This window comes from Lingula anatina, chromosome 1 (genome assembly GCF_051362555.1).
Source record: "Lingula anatina isolate TDL-2025a chromosome 1, LinAna3.0, whole genome shotgun sequence".
In the NCBI taxonomy this organism is placed as follows: domain Eukaryota; kingdom Metazoa; phylum Brachiopoda; class Lingulata; order Lingulida; family Lingulidae; genus Lingula; species Lingula anatina.
Window position 1 is genome coordinate 47715299 of NC_141767.1, and position 17014 is coordinate 47732312.

General features: G+C 38.1%; 2 protein-coding genes across 2 annotated transcripts; one reads left to right on the top strand and one right to left on the bottom strand.

Annotated features, from left to right (window-relative positions):
• The first annotated feature begins 596 nt into the window (after nucleotides 1-596).
• LOC106163208 (uncharacterized) lies at nucleotides 597-9168 on the top strand. Its single transcript, XM_013540725.2, has 7 exons — nucleotides 597-820; nucleotides 3172-3959; nucleotides 4415-4558; nucleotides 5016-5302; nucleotides 5876-6120; nucleotides 6438-6673; nucleotides 7182-9168. The coding sequence occupies exons 1-7, from the start codon at nucleotides 667-669 to the stop codon at nucleotides 8256-8258; spliced, it is 2931 nt and encodes a 976-aa protein (XP_013396179.2). The 5' UTR covers nucleotides 597-666; the 3' UTR covers nucleotides 8259-9168.
• A 691-nt stretch (nucleotides 9169-9859) lies between these two features.
• On the bottom strand, nucleotides 9860-16893 carry LOC106163219 (uncharacterized). The gene is made up of 9 exons (XM_013540738.3): nucleotides 16307-16893; nucleotides 15978-16032; nucleotides 15659-15826; nucleotides 14577-14684; nucleotides 13808-13966; nucleotides 12360-12576; nucleotides 11795-12063; nucleotides 11135-11317; nucleotides 9860-10761 (listed from the first exon to the last, which is right to left on the bottom strand). The coding sequence occupies exons 1-9, from the start codon at nucleotides 16643-16645 to the stop codon at nucleotides 10502-10504; spliced, it is 1758 nt and encodes a 585-aa protein (XP_013396192.1). The 5' UTR covers nucleotides 16646-16893; the 3' UTR covers nucleotides 9860-10501.
• Nucleotides 16894-17014: the final 121 nt, after the last annotated feature.

The window sequence follows — 17014 nt, forward strand, 5'->3', positions numbered from 1 at the left end:
ATCGTATTATTAGTCACTTTCTAGTTTTGTTTTCATTCATAACTGCTCAGCATAACGAAACGAGATTCCGTTATATTATTTTTGCCTTGAAAAAGGGCGTGGATAAGAAGTTTATGACATCCCTCCTATTGTGTTGCTTTTTAAGTAGGCTGAAGTATTTTAGGTTGGAAAACTGGTTTGGCATAGTGACGTCAGCGTGAATGGTTGGTTTCATCTGAGGGTGATCGAAATGCAACATAACCAAAGAAGCAACAACGTCAAAACGTGCGCAGAAAAAGCACTAACATTTTGCTCTCGGTGCACAACATATTTTGATATTACGATGTTAAGGAAAAATATTGTCATGCTTGCCTTGAATAGTTTTCCCTCTTCCAATAAAGAACAAATGTAGATGGGTTGATTGATCGATCCATTCAATATTCACCTGTTACTTTTACCTTAACTCAATTGGTATAACAGCCATGTTATTGAACTGCATTTTTGCATTTTTTTCTATCAGTAGTGAAAGTAACTATATATCTTACCTCAGTGAGTGAGGTGTATGTTTTAACCACACCCTCAGGCACCTCACCTGACCTGACGCGTAAACTGAGCTCATGGTGACATGATTGTACACATACAGGTGCACTATTATCGACATTGCCATACGTGATCAGTAGATTCCCTATGTCCAACATGAAGGGGACACTTTTTCAACCAACGGTGGCTGCATTGACTGCGTTGTGCTTTTTAGGAAGAGATGCATCGGCTGCTGAAACCATTCAGAGTTTAGAAGCTAAACTAGGAGACTTAGGGGATCTCGGTTTCCCTCTTCCCACAGGTATTGATGATTTGTGCAGATCTTTTTAATGCATTTAGTTATTACGTATGGTTATGACATGCTCATGTTTGTATTTCTGAGTTGAAACGGGACAAATAATCAGGAAATTAAAAACATGTACATCTACCCTAGATATAAAATTAATCGATAGCTTCTATTTTTACTGAAGCCTCTGAAAAATTATTGATGTCTACTTTTCCTTTTGCCATTGAATCTTCTCCGAAACGAAAATAGCTCGGGACCCGCCCTTCTATTGTTTGTCAGAGCGACACGACTTGACCTATATATCAGAGGTACACTGGATAAAAAAACAAAAGGGAACCAGAAATTGTCATTATTTACATACTCGTTTCTAAACTTATGTTCAAATCTGTGAAAGTGACGGGTTCAAATTTTGGAAAATCAATAGTTGCATACCATTGCGCACTTCGCCTTTCTGATATATAAGAAGCAGTGGGTGGTCGTGACTTTGAGAAAACTTTTTAGGACTGCTGTAGTTTAAGTAAGGAACAGGTTTATGAGAACTCGAGCTTTAGATTAAAACTACCTGTACCTTTGTGATCACCTGACTATATTGATATTTTCAAATTAATTCCTAAAAGACTTTCAATTAATATTTAAAAATCAATTTGTGATAAAGAACTTGTATTAATTCCTAGTAAAATTAATAAAAGCTATGCAAAAAGTATCCGTCGAGAGAAAATTTTTCGCCTAAATAGGGTGTATCATAAATTTTGACCTCGAAATTTTTCTTCAGAGAGAGAGAAAGAGACAGAGAGAGAAGGGAGAGAGAGCGTTTTGGTGAAAAAAAGTTGTACATCTAGTATATGTAATCTTTTTACCACGCCCCTTATTCACGTCTTAGCATATTTTGTAAGCTATAATTAGCGTTTGTATTTGACTCATTATACACCGGTTTTTACTGAAACATGGGTATAGCATTCTGTGCTCAAGGGAAGTGTTTTTTACCTGTCCTTTTTAATGAGGGCAGGTGTGTCATTTATGTCGACCCTTTTAAATGCATCAATGAAGTATAAAAATGTATGTTTACTACCTACATATTTAAATATGAAACTACTTCATATCACACAGCGTAACTAATATATATTCTTGATAACTAGAGATGAGTAATAAGGCGTTTGTGTATATTTTAAAACATCCAACTGTGCTCGCTGCCCTTTTCGGTCAACGCTGCTCGTGTCTGCTCACACCGCTGAATGTTGTCATGTACAACTTCTCCTACTGTAGCCTTTCTCTCTCTCTTTCTCTTTCTCCCCTGATTCTGCATCATGATCTTTTTTTTTTACCCCTGTCGCTTTGTGGAAAAATGAACATGCCAAATTATTCACATATTATAGAGAAGAGTATGGCGGCTACAGTATTCTTTACAGCCCACATAAGTATCGGTTGCACCAGGCTAGTTACACAGGAATTGCTGTACATAATTCATGATTAAGCAAAGGCCCCCTGCACGATAACCAACTTCCAACACCTGACACATTGTCCAAGACAGCAAATTTACAGGCAAAAAAATCCGGGCCTGAGAATTAAAAAAATGACCGGTTTCTATTTAAGCCAAATATTGTCAATATCTTTTAAACAGCGCGGCGACAAAAGTTGCAAGTTGATTCAGATGATAAGTTTTGAGAAAAAGCACACTGCGCTGTGAATTTCATCACACGTTCATCAGATCAGATATGACTGTTGTAGTTTAAGTTGGTTCCGCTCTATATAGTACTATATATAGTGTTGCTAACATTGAAATGAAACTGCTCCATATCAAAGTGAACTATAATTGGAGCGATGTTACAAGTGAATCACAAAACATCCATGTAAAAGTTCTTGTTAACATTTAAACGTTTATAAGAAAAACTCCAAAATATACAAAAAAAATAACCGTCAAAATTGTTTCCCTTCAGTTCAAATAATAGCATTGTGATTATACAACTATATTTTTATTATTTGAAAAATCGTTTTTATCATATATGACATGGGATGGAGCAAGGCCCCTAGCAGCAGGGTGGGATGTCTTTCATATCTTTCTTTACGATCTACGTTGAAACTATCAGAAAGATTTTCCCTCTCCGGCAGTCAAGTAAATAGGAAGTTGGTGAAAGTGAAATAAAAAAGGAAGATAAAAACTAAAGCTGAATATATATACATATATACAAACCATGTGGAGTGACTATCCTTTTTTATATATAAATTCACCCCTAAGACCCCTAGCAGAAGAAAATACTCGGTGCGATTTCAACCAGACAGAATCCATCTAAGTATTCTACTTTACAAGAGCAGGTAAAACAACTATGGTAATTATTTCAGTTATATAGCTTGAGGAATTTCCTTTGCAGGCGGTGCAGCTGAGGCATCCACCCCTTTCAAACTTGGACTGAAGGCACTACTGCTGGACATGAACGATCTGGCACGGGAGCAATTTCAGACCGCCGGGAACGCTGGATTTGCCTTCGCACACTGGGGCAGTGCAATAGCCAGGCACTCTACAGTTACCTACGAGAACGATGATTTGGAGGTCGCAAATCGATTTCTCAATAGGACATTGGAGGGGGAGAGCCAACTGAACCCTTTTCAAAAGAAACTGGTGCAGGCAGCCGTGGCACTATTTATGCCAGGGAAATCGAGAGTTTCCAGGGTTGAAACCTTCACGGCTTTGCTCAAAGAAATAGTAGATAGTCCAAATGTTACTAATAGTTTTGTGAAATTACTTTACATCAAAAGTCTTCTAGAGACAGCTCAGCTGAGTCGAAACGAGACTTTACAAAACATGGTCAAAGATATGCTAAGACCAACATTAGACACAGCGGACATTGTAGATCCAGACTTGCGTTTATATTATTACTACCTCGCGCTGATAACGTATAAAAGAATAGATGAAGCTGAGACTGCCAAGGAATTTGCAAACGCATTCAACAGTTCCACAAACTTGCCAGCATATTCATTTCATCTTGCTCGAGCTGGGATCTATGTTCGTTTAGGACTATGGAAGATGGCTCACAGCGCGATTTCAGCTGCAAATAGCCTTGTTGAAGACAGAACCATGTTTATGCAGGATTCTGGTGGAAATTACCCTCGTCTTAATTGGTTGAGAGTAAAGGAGACCAAGCATTTTATTCACCTCCAGGTAAATAGTGATGTATCTTTTTTTCCACATTCTTATGAAGATATAACTTTGTCATGAAATCGGTAAAATACATTGTAGTTCAAGTTTCATGCCTTTTGTGTTACAATGAACAACGTCAACGGTGAAATCAATATTGTATTTTTAATCAATGTTTCTTATTTTGTTTGGTACAATGGTTTCTTTGAAATTCTGAAGTGCCTTTAATTTTGAGTATCGTTGAGGGAGTGCCAAGCATTTGCTCGCAAACTTTGAAAAATGAAGGGACGCTTAATGTTTAAGGTTTAGGAATCTTTTAAACGCAACTAGTGTTGGACTATGAATCTGAATCTTAGATGTTTTAGGTGCGTTATGCTTTATACGTTATGCTTTTTGATTTTTATCACTGCAGTTAACCAAGCTATATAAAAAAGCTAGACAATTTTAATAGATTGTTTCGATTCCATCCTCGATTTCAGCGCGGAGAGTTTGTGAAGGGACTAGAAGTTTTAAACGAAGTGAGGGAGTTCGTCGGACGGATTGGCAACGGTAGCGATCCCGTAAAACAGGCGTTCTTATATCGTATGACGTCAAGACACTATTTTGAGACTTACCAGCTGAATGTGAGTTATTATGCACTTTTTAAAAATTTATTTTACACTTTTGATTTTTATTAATCATTTATTTTTTGCAAAAGCGGAACATTTTATCCCCTTGGGAAAAGGCGGTTCTTTCGAACAACATGAACTATGGGCCTGGGTTACAAGTGAAACTCCGATCCCATCACTGCGCTTTTGGTTTATGGTTTTTTCAATTGAGCGCCACAGGGTCGTCACTGAAGTTATTGAATCAAAAAAAAATATATATATATATATATATATATATATATATATATATATATATATATATATATATTATGCTAAAGTGAAAGTATAAGTGAAATTCCATATAATATTGTGGACTGCCATTGAGTAATGTGAATATTTTCATCCGCGTGAATGTTACCATTGTAATTAAAACCGCATTCCTACAGAAGCACATTTAGAACTGCGTTACTAATATTCCCTTAATATTCTTCAGCTGCCTAGTCCCTCCCTTCCAGACGTACAGCAACTGGATGAGCGTTTACCAAATGGGTTTTATACAACGTATTCTGAGGCAGCCCTGCATGTAGCAACGGCTCACAAACTGTTGAAGGAGAGCACATATGATACGAACGAAATAAAGCGTATTTCAGTCAGAGTGGACCAAATCCGGAGTCGAACCCTTCTTCATGTGAACGGATCCGAATCATTGGCTGCTCTACATTCGTTACATTTGGTCGATTATTGCAAATATCAACTAATGGCGCTCTGGGCTTATGCAAAGTAGGTACAGGTTTCACTTATGGGGCGAGTTGCAGGGCATGTGTCGTATTAAATTGGTTATCTAAATACTTATGTGCCCTTTGGTACGGAGATATTCGACTACAAATTTGGTAAAATTTAATATTTAAAGGCTTGACAGTAAAGAAAAAAAAGCGAATTATTAACAAAAAATAATCCATTGTGCCTAACCCTCCGTATCAAAGCCATTATCCTTTCTCCATTAAGAATCTCTTTGCTTAATCTCAGATTTCTATATTTTTAAAACTAATGCCGTCAATGTAAGCAATATAAAACCAATTCTTGACAAAACTGACTATGATACAAAAGTTCGGCTTTTAGGTTTCAATTTCAAAGGTTCATTATGTTTGCGTTAAACCTACTATGTTTTTCGAAATTAGTCCAAAGATTTCTTTATTTTCCTCATCTGGAAAGTAAGACAAAGAGTTTAGAAATTGAGATACATGTGTACAGAATCAGTCACTTCATCTCCTACATAATAATTCATACCATATATTATATTACGTATTTCCAAGGACGTAATAGGCCCTACATTCTTGGTATTTCTTGATTCAGTAAATCTCTACCTCAAGCCAAACGTTACCTTACCCTTGCTGCAAGAATTGAAGAAGTCCTTCTTCGCACAGCGTTTTCAATGGAGCCTACCATTTTGTTTTTGCCTTCAATGGAACTGTACGGGGATATGATGCAGCAGATGTACAGTGAAGAACAAGGGTCATCCAAAAATACGTTCAAGGGCCCTGCTCTTCACATTCAGGCTTACTACCAATTAGCCCTTGATCTATATCCTAATCGTCCAAGTACGTATTTCAGTATTAAATCTCACAAAAATTTCTAGAATTTTTTTATTATTAAGTTAATTTATATGCATATTACTTTTTTCAGAATGTGAATTTAAAAAAATAATTACGTTGACAATAACATTCAACCGTACGTGTCTCAAGAATTTGAAAATGAAATATTTTTTCACAATGTATAAAATAATTTGTATTTATAAAACAAAACGAAGCATTTTGTCTTGGATTTTTTAAAAAAGAAAATGACTCTTGTACGTGCCCGTAAATAAAATGGCGTCACTTTGAAAGGCAGTGCTATATCTACTTTCATTTCTATCTAGGCACTGTATACAGAATTGCCAAAATATTTGGAGATGCTGATATGGCGGTTTATTACATACCGGTGGCTGTCAAGTGGTATACCAAGACCAAGGATAACTGGGTAGACGCCGATACAACATTTGACGGGTTAAGAGAAGCCCAAATATACATCGAATCCAAGAACCCACCAGATAGGCTGAACCTGGTCATCGGCCTAGGTGTGGGAGCAGTAGGTCTTGTGATCATTGTTGTTGTGGTAAGTGACAACTCCAATACATTTACACAATTTCAAGTTTTCTTTTCGATTTACCTGTGCATCCACGAATAAATACAGACCACAAACATAAATATAAGAATAGTCAAATATATACGAGAATAATATTTATCCTGTAGAATCCTCGCACAAAAGTGTTTTTGCTCATCAGTCTTAAGTCTTACATGTAGGTTCAAGAGAAGGAAAAAATCGAAGGCGTTCGTTTTGTGATTTTTATGGATCAAATCAGCTATGAAAACCTTTACAACCTAACGTGTGCTTGCATAATGGACATGTTTACGCTTGTTTTAACTAATTTACACACTAATGCACAGTTCAAACCATATTTTAGATAGATTATAGGTTTTGATTCTTTCATGGAAGAAATACATTTTGATAGGATATTTTTCTTTAAAAGGGAAATTTATCCCGATTTCGAGAGAGAGAGAGAGAGAGAGACCCTTGCAATTCTTATATCTTTTTTCCCTTTTTGTTGTAATTTCTTTTGTAGATAGTTGCATGCTGCAGAAAAGACAAAGAAGATTTCAACTACAACAACAATGGCATTGAGGCAGTAAATCGCAGAAATAACAAAGACGCCAAGAGAGTAACCAAAGACGATGTTGCGACCACCTCACGCATATATGACACCCCTGAAATATACGATGCGAGGCAGTTTGAAAGCGCCAACAGCGATGGGACCGCTTCTCGCAAGCCGGAGTACAAAAACTTAAGTGAACCAGTACAGTCACAGCGGCCACAATACGATGATACAGCTGCAGCAGTCCCAACAGTGATTGTCACTGACGAAGATGTTGGCGCTGGAGTGTCGGAAATGACCGTATCGCAAACCTACTTCGATGACACCGCAACCGACCAAACAATGAGCTTCGAGCGCCATTATAACACGGCGGGGATGTCAACTTTCTCAGACAGCCCCCGTGCAACAGAAGGGACAATGACAATGGCAGCTATGGATAAACCCGACCCACACGATTCTAATGATGACGATGATGGCGAAGATGATAACCACCACACCTGGGATGAAGATTCCAAGCCTCTAATAAATATCGTCAACGTCGACGACGCGGCCGACAGCGAACGAGAAGAGGCTCCCCCGCCAGTGTACACCCCTGGTTTCCATGATCTCGACACTGTGATTGCATCTCAAGAGGGTAATACCGATGACATGTCTGACGATAACAACAGAGCGGACCGTTATGATTCCCAACCTGCCGAGAGGGAAACTTTGGGGAGCGAAGGGCGTGTGAATAACGGTGATGACAACGACGCCACGGGCTTCGATGATCTCGATAATGTCATAGCATCGCAAGGTGATGATGACGCGGCTGGTGATAACCAACCTGCCGAGCCTGAAACCTCCATGACTGGCGGGACGATAGATCACGGCGATGATAACACCTACGATGACCGCGATAGCAATGGGTCTTCATTTAGGAACTCGTTCCCGCCGCCACCGCCTGAAATTGATATAGAAATCGAGGATGCACCGGTTCGAAGATATGATGATGATGACGATGATGAAAACCAGTGGGTAACATCGCTTGATGATGAGCGACGTTATTGATGACAATGATGTTATTGCTGTTCAATAAAGATTAAACAGTGCGCTTTTCTGCTTATATGTAATTCTTAGAGATACAATTGACAAGTTTACACTTGCCAAGAATGAAGCGTTAATGTGGTGCCTTGGGCGTTAGTTGCAGCAGTATTGCATTCGGTCGTGGTCATTTATTAATCGGAAATATACCTAAAACAGCAATTTCACTATTTTGGACCGATTACGTAGGACCGTCTATAACTACGTTCCGGTATCCGTTACCTTCGACAATCTAAACATTACGAGAAACAGTACGAGAAAGGTAAATAAGTCATCGTAGTGGAAAATTTAAAAGCATCCGACAGAACCGTCAGATTGGCTACTATTTAGAACATATTATAAGAGAAAGAGATGTGAACAGATGGGAAGTGTTAAATTGCTATTTTTATGTGGCAAGGATGGACCTCTCAAGAACTTGAACTTCCGTTTTCATTGGTTTTAACCCATTAGAATATTCTCTTTTAAATATTAAAAACTTGATATTGACTGTGAATTTTAAATGCCGCTAATCCATGGGAATTTGAAGGTTGCAGGCTAAATATACTTATAAGTAAAATAATAGGCCTATTTAAGGAAAATGTACATCCCTGAAAAATATACATAATTGAATTGCTTGATTGCTTTCAATAGAAATCTTGTAAAATCCTGGAAATATTGTTAAAACATTATTAAAGAATAAACGGAAATGAAGTATAGGTGTTTTGCCTTTTACTTTTTTGAAAGATGCAAAAAGCCAGTTGTTTATAATTCATCAGTAGCACGTTGATTTTAATTGGACTGGGAATTTTGCAATAGTCAAAGTGGTATCATTTTAAATGCGATCGTCGTTCTTCTATAAATTTGTACACAATTCATGTCGAACAATACAAGGAGTATTTGTGCAAAATAAACGAGGCCATAATTGTTGAGGGCAATAACGTCAACATTTTTTGTGACAATATAAACACTGGTTGAAAAGTGCAACTGTAGGAGTAACTTACGTTCGATACAAGCCTGGCCATATCTGATCTGCTCCCAACTATAAAGCTCCTAGTACAGTGTACACAATATGAATAAAATGCCATGAGAAAATCAAGCAGGGTCCTAACATTTTCAAATTGGTGAATTCAGTTTGAGAAGTGGGTATAATCAATGATCCAGAGAGATGCTTTGCTATAATGCTAGCAACGGAAAATCCTAAGATCACCCGAAAAATTGGAACTACGTATATACATACTGTAAGAAAAAATTGTATTTTTAAACCTGAAAATATGCATGATTTCTCACGAATTAACAATTATCTGAATTCTTCACGTTTTTATTCGTGTTCGTAGTATGTAAGGTGCCTCTGGACATTTCTACCAGTACAGGCTGTCTAAAAACAAACTTGAAAGATTTTAACCATCTAAAAATGCAATTATTCCCACCATTTTTTTCTCTTTTTGTTGTGACAATGTTGAGCAGCATGTTCGCTCCAATGTTGTTTTCGTCTGTGTAAACCGACCATGATCAAACATAAAACCTTAATTCTTTCTCACTCTGTCGTCATTTGTATCGTTACTAAGAAAGAGAACGCAAGATACGTTGAATCACGCCTATTAAAATAATCTTTATTATTATGAACATATTCAAGGACATAATCTCGAGGCTGACAGCTTTTTTTCTTTCAACACTTGTATCTAGTTTTCAAATACAACACACAAAAGAATGTTTCAAATATGATATGCCCACTTGAATAAAAGAAGAAAAAAAACAAGAACACGGAATTCTTTAGTAAAAATGTGAAACATTTCCAGCTTTTGATTTGTTACATGTAACTGTCGTCAAGATGAAATACACAGGTAGGTATACTAGAAAATACATGGATTTTTTTAAAGTTTATTTTCTACTCCAGATGGGTATGGGAACTAAGTAAATGGACAAATAAACTATATAAATGCTCGAGTAACCTATCTAAAGTTTTGAAAGATGTTTTTTCTCAATATGAAACACGCCAGTTGGCAAATATTTTCTAAGCATCTTTTTCGGGAAATCCGATCGAATGTAGGATAACATTTTAATTTTTTCACAAACAAGTACTTCATTTTGACTCAAAAAAATTGCAGGTATTAAGAAAAAACTTTTCAGTGTGGAATCTACAAACAGATTTCCGCAAGTCCATTTCGCAAGTAAAAGATATATTTGCTGACATACTGGTCATCGAAATTTCATCTATATTTTCACGTTTTCATTTACCCGGACGGACATCTACAAGGTCGATTCCGCATGTCAATCTCGCAGATAAAGTGGTAGCTGCTGCCACAGTTTTCGTCTGCCCATTGCCAGTTGTAGGCAGGCCAGAAAGCCACGCACTGTGCGCCGCCACTGTTTGGCTGAGAACTCTGAAAGTCTGAGAACTGCCAGTTTCGGTATCGCTTGGAGATATACTGCCATCCTGAGTTGTCTGCATTGTGGTCGTAACCGTCGATATACCAGAAATTATCAGTGTAAGCTGGAAAATAAGTTAAGTGTAATAGGCTGGATAATTATAACATGGAGTGTGCTAATGATGATGACATCGAAGAAAATCACAGTGACGGCTTAAAAATATGAAGGTAAGAAAAGCATTGTTTTTTTTTCAAGACGTATCTTTCGGTTTTATTGGAAAATTCTCAGGGAAAGTTGGCAGCAAAAACTGTCCTGTACCTTAATTGATGGCTGCGGACATCACCTGATTCTAACTGCCATGTTTCCTTTTTTCTCATTCTATTCATTCACTCAAGAAAAATTCATTCACCCCCCCCCCCCCACACACACACACATGGCAACGCGCGCTCGCACAAACACGTAGAACACGATCAGTGGTACTCCACACACAAACTTACAGGGATTGTCGCGGACCGTTTGTTTCAGCATCTCGTTTTCGGCAGAATCTTCGATCACGGCAATATCAGAACCGGGATAATCGGCCTGACACGCCGTACGGGAGGCAGCAAACGTCTTCAAACTTGTATCAAATCTGTAGCAAGAACATCGCCAGAGAAAATACCCGCTGGGGCACTGACAAACTGGAATGAGATGAACGCCTTACTATACTCAGAAGATGAAATGGTGTAGCCACGTTTATTAAAAATAGACTATTATTAGTGGTATCACGAACCATTATCCAGGAGACACTATCACTCCCCCCCCTCACCCCCCCCCCCCCCCCCCCCCACACACAATTACTGAATGGACTATGTATTAGCTTGATAGATAATGATAATAATATAATAAAAGTACAGTATATAATCATCCTAATTATCACTGTCTTTCTTTTGAATGTCGTTGCACTGAATTGTGGAAATAATCGAAATATAAAAAAAAAAAGTCTGCCAAAAAGACAACATTCGATTGCACGCAGTACGGCAAAATTTGGTGTGAAACATGAAATGTGACTATCGAAAACAAGCATACATACAAAACCTAGCATCAAAATAAGTAAATAAAAAACAAACATCCAAACACTCAAATGAAGAAAGAAAAGAAAAATTAGCAGCAATTACGTGTAGCATTATTCTCTCTGCAGGCAGTGTATGCCACGCGGTCTCCACTCATGGCTCCTGCAGTATATGATAAAGCTGCTGCCGATCCGGACAGTGAAGCGACACACTTCTGGACCCCGCACTGGTGAAAACCAAAGGTGTTTCCATTGGTTCCTCCGCTCGCTGAGTTGATACCGAAGGCGGAATTTACCAATGAAGCGATGTTGGAGGATGGATTGCAGCTAAGGGTGTCGCGTATGTTGATGTCATCGTTGTAGTCTGATTCACACCTGATGAAAATATACATAATATGTAAAAAGTGTATTTTGTTCACATCTTAGGCCTACTTATGTTATTCTTAATAAAACCTTTACATTAGTTTCGTATCAAATGCAATGGCGACCTAAACAAATTATTTGTTGACTATTAGGGTATAAAAAGCAAATTTTAAAAGAAGTTACTAGCTAGTAAGTATATGAAGTTGACAGTATAATCTTACTAAACTACCGGGTTAAAAGAATGCATAATGCATATGGTTAAACACAAACGCAAAACAGAACTCGATCAAAACAAAAACAGAAGTAACCTTAAATATTCCGTGCTGGAGGTAGTGATATGCGGCCTGGAACACCCAGTGGGGGAAAAGGGCCCCAAGAAACTGCAGAGGTTTTTGTATTCCGTGCAACAGTCTCCACTGGAGCACATGCCGTCTTCGGGGAGGAGGACCTTCACCGCCAGGAAGTCGTAGTTGCCGTACGTGGTGCGCATAGTATCCAGAACCTTGAAGGAGGTTGGGTTGGTGCCTGAAAAAAGTATGCGGATAACATAGGCTGCGCTTATGGGAGTGGAGTGTCGTTTATGAAAAGATGGAACGTGTATCCGTTGCACTCCTTTCACCATTTTTCTTTTTAGCAAAAGAGCCTACATATATTTGGGTCTGAAAAAACAAATACGAAAGTAGAAATCTTTGGAGATTTTCAAGATTTAAAAAATTCTCAACCCTTTCTTCTCCTTTGAAATGTCATTTTGATAAACTCACCAAGTTGAAAATAACACAAAGCAACAGAAAAAACTGTGAAATCATGTGGGAAAGACTATACGAAAAAAATCATTATCATTTGTTTACTTTACATATGAAGTAGCCTCTATGATTTTAATGAAGAGAAAAATAAAGGTTAGGTACGACGACGCCGGGCGGTCGCCGCTACAAATCGTTGTGATTTTATGTTAATGTGAGAAATGATAGATGATCACCACATCATAAAATATTGATAAAGAGTGTTGTCAATTAGTCATGAAGCCGAGTTTGATTACAGTATTCTTGTCTCAAGATGCCTGAAAATTCACAGCACTGTATCATCTCTTATGTCTCCTTCAGCTCCAGCGACTGACATAATTGTTGGTGATCATTACTACATCACACGAGAAAACAGTGCAGAGACAGGACTAGCACAGTTATAAAATCAATACCCTTTCCTGCCTATATGAAAAAGGAAAAAGGAAATCCTTTGTACTGACGGTCGATTCAGGCATTTTAATTTTTCTGTCACCACATTCCTCTTGAAATGGTAAAATTTGCATTCAGCACACTATTTGTCATCTGCACCAGGCCGTTACTGTTTAACTTCGACTTCGCGATCTATAGGAGAGCATTAGCAGGCGTCGAATATTTTTTACCTTTTTTTTTTTGGAATGCACGGAGAAATTTTTTTTGTGTGCCTCAAAGGGAAACTTTTGAGGTAGTACTGGGGTTCAACCCGTCCATTTTAGCTGCCTGTGTTTAAGTTTAGAAAGAAAAAATGGTCAGCTACTAAGTTGGCGGAAGACATTTACCTCTCATTTTCTACCAAGTGTGTGCAATGCACTTGCAAGTGACGTGCAATCTTGTCGAATCGTAGAACAAATTTAGCCTTATTCTCCGTTATAGAAGATGCAGCATTTGCCTTCATGCTGGTCCTAAAAGCAGCCTTTGAATTTATAAAAAATATTTCTCCTATTAAAATAGGAAAAAAAAAGGAAGAACAAAACGCTTACGTCTGTCTATCTCGCAGATGAAGCGCGAGTTCTGTCCGTTGCAGGCAAATTCATGCCAGTAGCCGCCTGGCCATCTGTCGGTGGTGCTGAGCTTGGCACAGTTTCTGTTATCGTCAAGGTGGTTAGGTCCAGCCGTGGCGCTCTCCCAGTTCGTATAGCCTGAAATATACACAGGGTACTGAGGAAGATTTTTTTTTAAAAAAATTTATCTAATTTTTTTCTCAATGTGGATGTGACCACCCCTGCGAAAATTTGTCTCATTTAACGCTCACTTACGGTTCTCAATCTGTCCTAGAACATAATGTTTTTCTCTGTTACCGAAAAACGTTCTTAATCTGTTAAGGGACATTCTGAAGGACTTCCCAAAAACATTTCTCGAATGTTACATTCATTACAGGACAACATTAGAATTATGAATAAATACACCAAATGTTTTAAAATAGATTGAAAACTGTAAGTGAACGTTAAATGAGACAAATTTTCGCAGGGGCAAAGACAGTTATAATAAGACAGCGAACAATATTGTTTGACCAAAAGCACGGTCGTTTTGCTAGGGGAAGTCACAGTATCCGTTGACATTCACGCCGAGGAGTACGACATTTCCCCCCCCCCCCCCCCCCCCCCCCCCCACACACACACACACACACACACACACACCCAACTAAAGGTCTACCCAAAAAGAACTTCGACACAGTCCGCCAATAAGAATGAATCCATACCCTGAAATAGAGGTGATTTGGACCTGGTTTCATTAAGACTTGTTACCTACCTGACTCCAGTGACGAACCCTGGCCGTACCACACCCACACTCTCTCCATATACTCGTCATTGGCTCCAATAGTGAAACCATGGGAGATACTACTGGGATCGTAATGCTCTGCGAAAAAAATAGAACTAATTCGTAAGAAGCTATTTGTGTTAAGATATAATTATGGTATATTATATTACATTAGTTAAACATCCCCCCCCGCACTCGTCCTCTGCGTCAATATGAAGGCATGATATAGGTATCCTATAAAGAAATAAAACCAAAGGCGTCAAATGCTCGATTGTTTTGAAAAATAGATGGTCACATACAATATCAATATCATTTCATTAATTATGTAAAAAGTAAAGTATTTCGATGTGATTATGCTAAGTAAGCAATCGAATTTCCATTAACACTGAATCGTTATGCCAATGATCGACTTGAGGAATAACAATGTACTCCGTGTCGTACAATAGGGACGATCGATCGTTGTGGCATGATATAAAAGGCAAAAAAAAAAATAGAATAAAAAAATTCTCTAGCGTCAGACCCAGATGCTCAAAGGTGTAATGGGCCTGGTAACGTACTGAACATGGAGTTAAAAATAAAAAAAGTGTGCTTCGAGCTGGGTTGCCGCAGCTTTCCGTCCTCTAAGGGCAATCAGGATGAACTTTCGGGTAGTCACAAGGAAATGGATCTCCACAAAAGAAAAATGACCAAGGTTAAAGGGGCCACTCAATCTCAAATTCTAAATGAATAAAGTTACGTGGTCGGAAATGTATGGAACGGAATCCTTCGTGGTGTACTTAATTCTACTGGTGATCAACTTTGATTTCTTTGCTAAGTGACAAGAGAACATGTGGCAAATTCCCACAGTTCCCACACATGAAGATCACGCGCCCATTAGTGACGCATTAGAACACAAAGTGAGGCTTCTTTTAAAAATTTTGGAGTTTGAAGTTATATATCAGGAACACTTATTTTTCACATTTTGAAGGAGACACTGAAAGTAGTATTTTTGTTCCTGCAAACAAGGAATGAAAAAGGAACTTTTGGCCAAAAAAAAAAAAAAAAAAAAAAAAATCACTTAAAACACAGCTTACCGCTTATGTAATCTACAATGAAATCGTTTTCGTCTTTGGTTGTTATTGCAACAGGATACGCGCCAAGATTAAAATTTCTGCAGTGCGTTCTTGCGTCGTTATCGTTCTTCTCGACGGTGCTGAAATAATAGCAAGACGTGCGCCAATGTACCCATCCCTCCGGACAATCTAGAAATGGAAACATGAAGCATTATAACTACAGCTGCATTGGAATCGTTGTGGTGTCACTGTGGTAGAACTACTTTTCTTTTTTTACTTTACGGACACCATCACCTTGATCAATATTAAATATTTTAAAGAAAAAAGATAAAGTACGAACCTGCCTCGTGGTATTGTGAACAAGTATCCTGGTGGCCATGATAACTATCTTCTACCTACAAAGAGGAATATGAGATTTTCTTGTATCAATTCGTTGACTAACACGCCATATGCTACACGTCATTTGATTCAGGAGTGAAGCAGATAATATCGTACAATAAAGTTCTAAGTTTTATGCCTTATCTGTGCTCATTATATCTACTTAGATAAAAATGATAAAAAGATAAACAAATACATTTTCTTCAAATTATTTTCTCAAAATAATTTTCTTAAAGTGAGGGAGTCAAGAACTCTATAATATATCTGGATGCAGAAGATCAAAACGCTTACCTCTTCAAAATAAGCATACCCTTGGCGATGACTTATGTAGGAGCCGTATACATCAGACCGGAGCCCCACCAGTTCACATCGACGAGTCTCGTTAGCCGACTCTTCTGTCTCGTAGTTGTAACCTTTACAATCTGCCTCTTGTGTGCAAGCCAGACTACAGAAAGACTGCGCCTTCACATCGAAACTTTTCAGAACTTTGGTGTGAAAAGCCACATTCTCGCTGCATCCTCCAGGTCTCTTAAAATTCCACGCAGCGTCGGCTGTTAAGACGACGCAAACGACAAAAATCCAAAGACAATGTCCTTGGTGTGTCCCCATGACGGACAACATGTTAATCATTCATTAAAACAGCTAGCTAATGACACCGGATTTTGTCTTCAGTCCTCCGAAAATATCAATCTAGAAATGCTACTTTTCCCTTTCGTTGGTTCTATAGATCTCAGATAATTATAGATCTGGTTTTCCTCATGTATTGTTTGTTCTATTGATTGACGCTCTGTAATCAATTACATGCTTGTATTAGTCGGATCTGGAGGTTGGGACAATGTCCTCGTCTTTTTAAAAATACGAAATTATTTATCCAGCCTTCATCTACCTATTAAGGAAATAAGCAAACACCGGTGCCATCCAACCGTAAGAAAAACTTTTTTGCTGCCCTTTGATATCCATTTACCAGGACGGTAAGAGTATTTTACAGATGCCATATAA

Coding starts and splice junctions, on each gene's coding strand:
- LOC106163208 (XM_013540725.2), top strand. CDS start 667: ATGTCCAACATGAAGGGGACACTTTTTCAACCAACGGTGGCTGCATTG. Junction 821..3,171: donor CGGTTTCCCTCTTCCCACAG/GTATTGATGATT, acceptor TTTCCTTTGCAG/GCGGTGCAGCTGAGGCATCC. Junction 6,674..7,181: donor TTGTGATCATTGTTGTTGTG/GTAAGTGACAAC, acceptor TTTCTTTTGTAG/ATAGTTGCATGCTGCAGAAA.
- LOC106163219 (XM_013540738.3), bottom strand. CDS start 16,645: ATGATTAACATGTTGTCCGTCATGGGGACACACCAAGGACATTGTCTT. Junction 15,827..15,977: donor TTCACAATACCACGAGGCAG/GTTCGTACTTTA, acceptor TTCCATTTCTAG/ATTGTCCGGAGGGATGGGTA. Junction 12,064..12,359: donor TCCAGCACGGAATATTTAAG/GTTACTTCTGTT, acceptor TATTTTCATCAG/GTGTGAATCAGACTACAACG.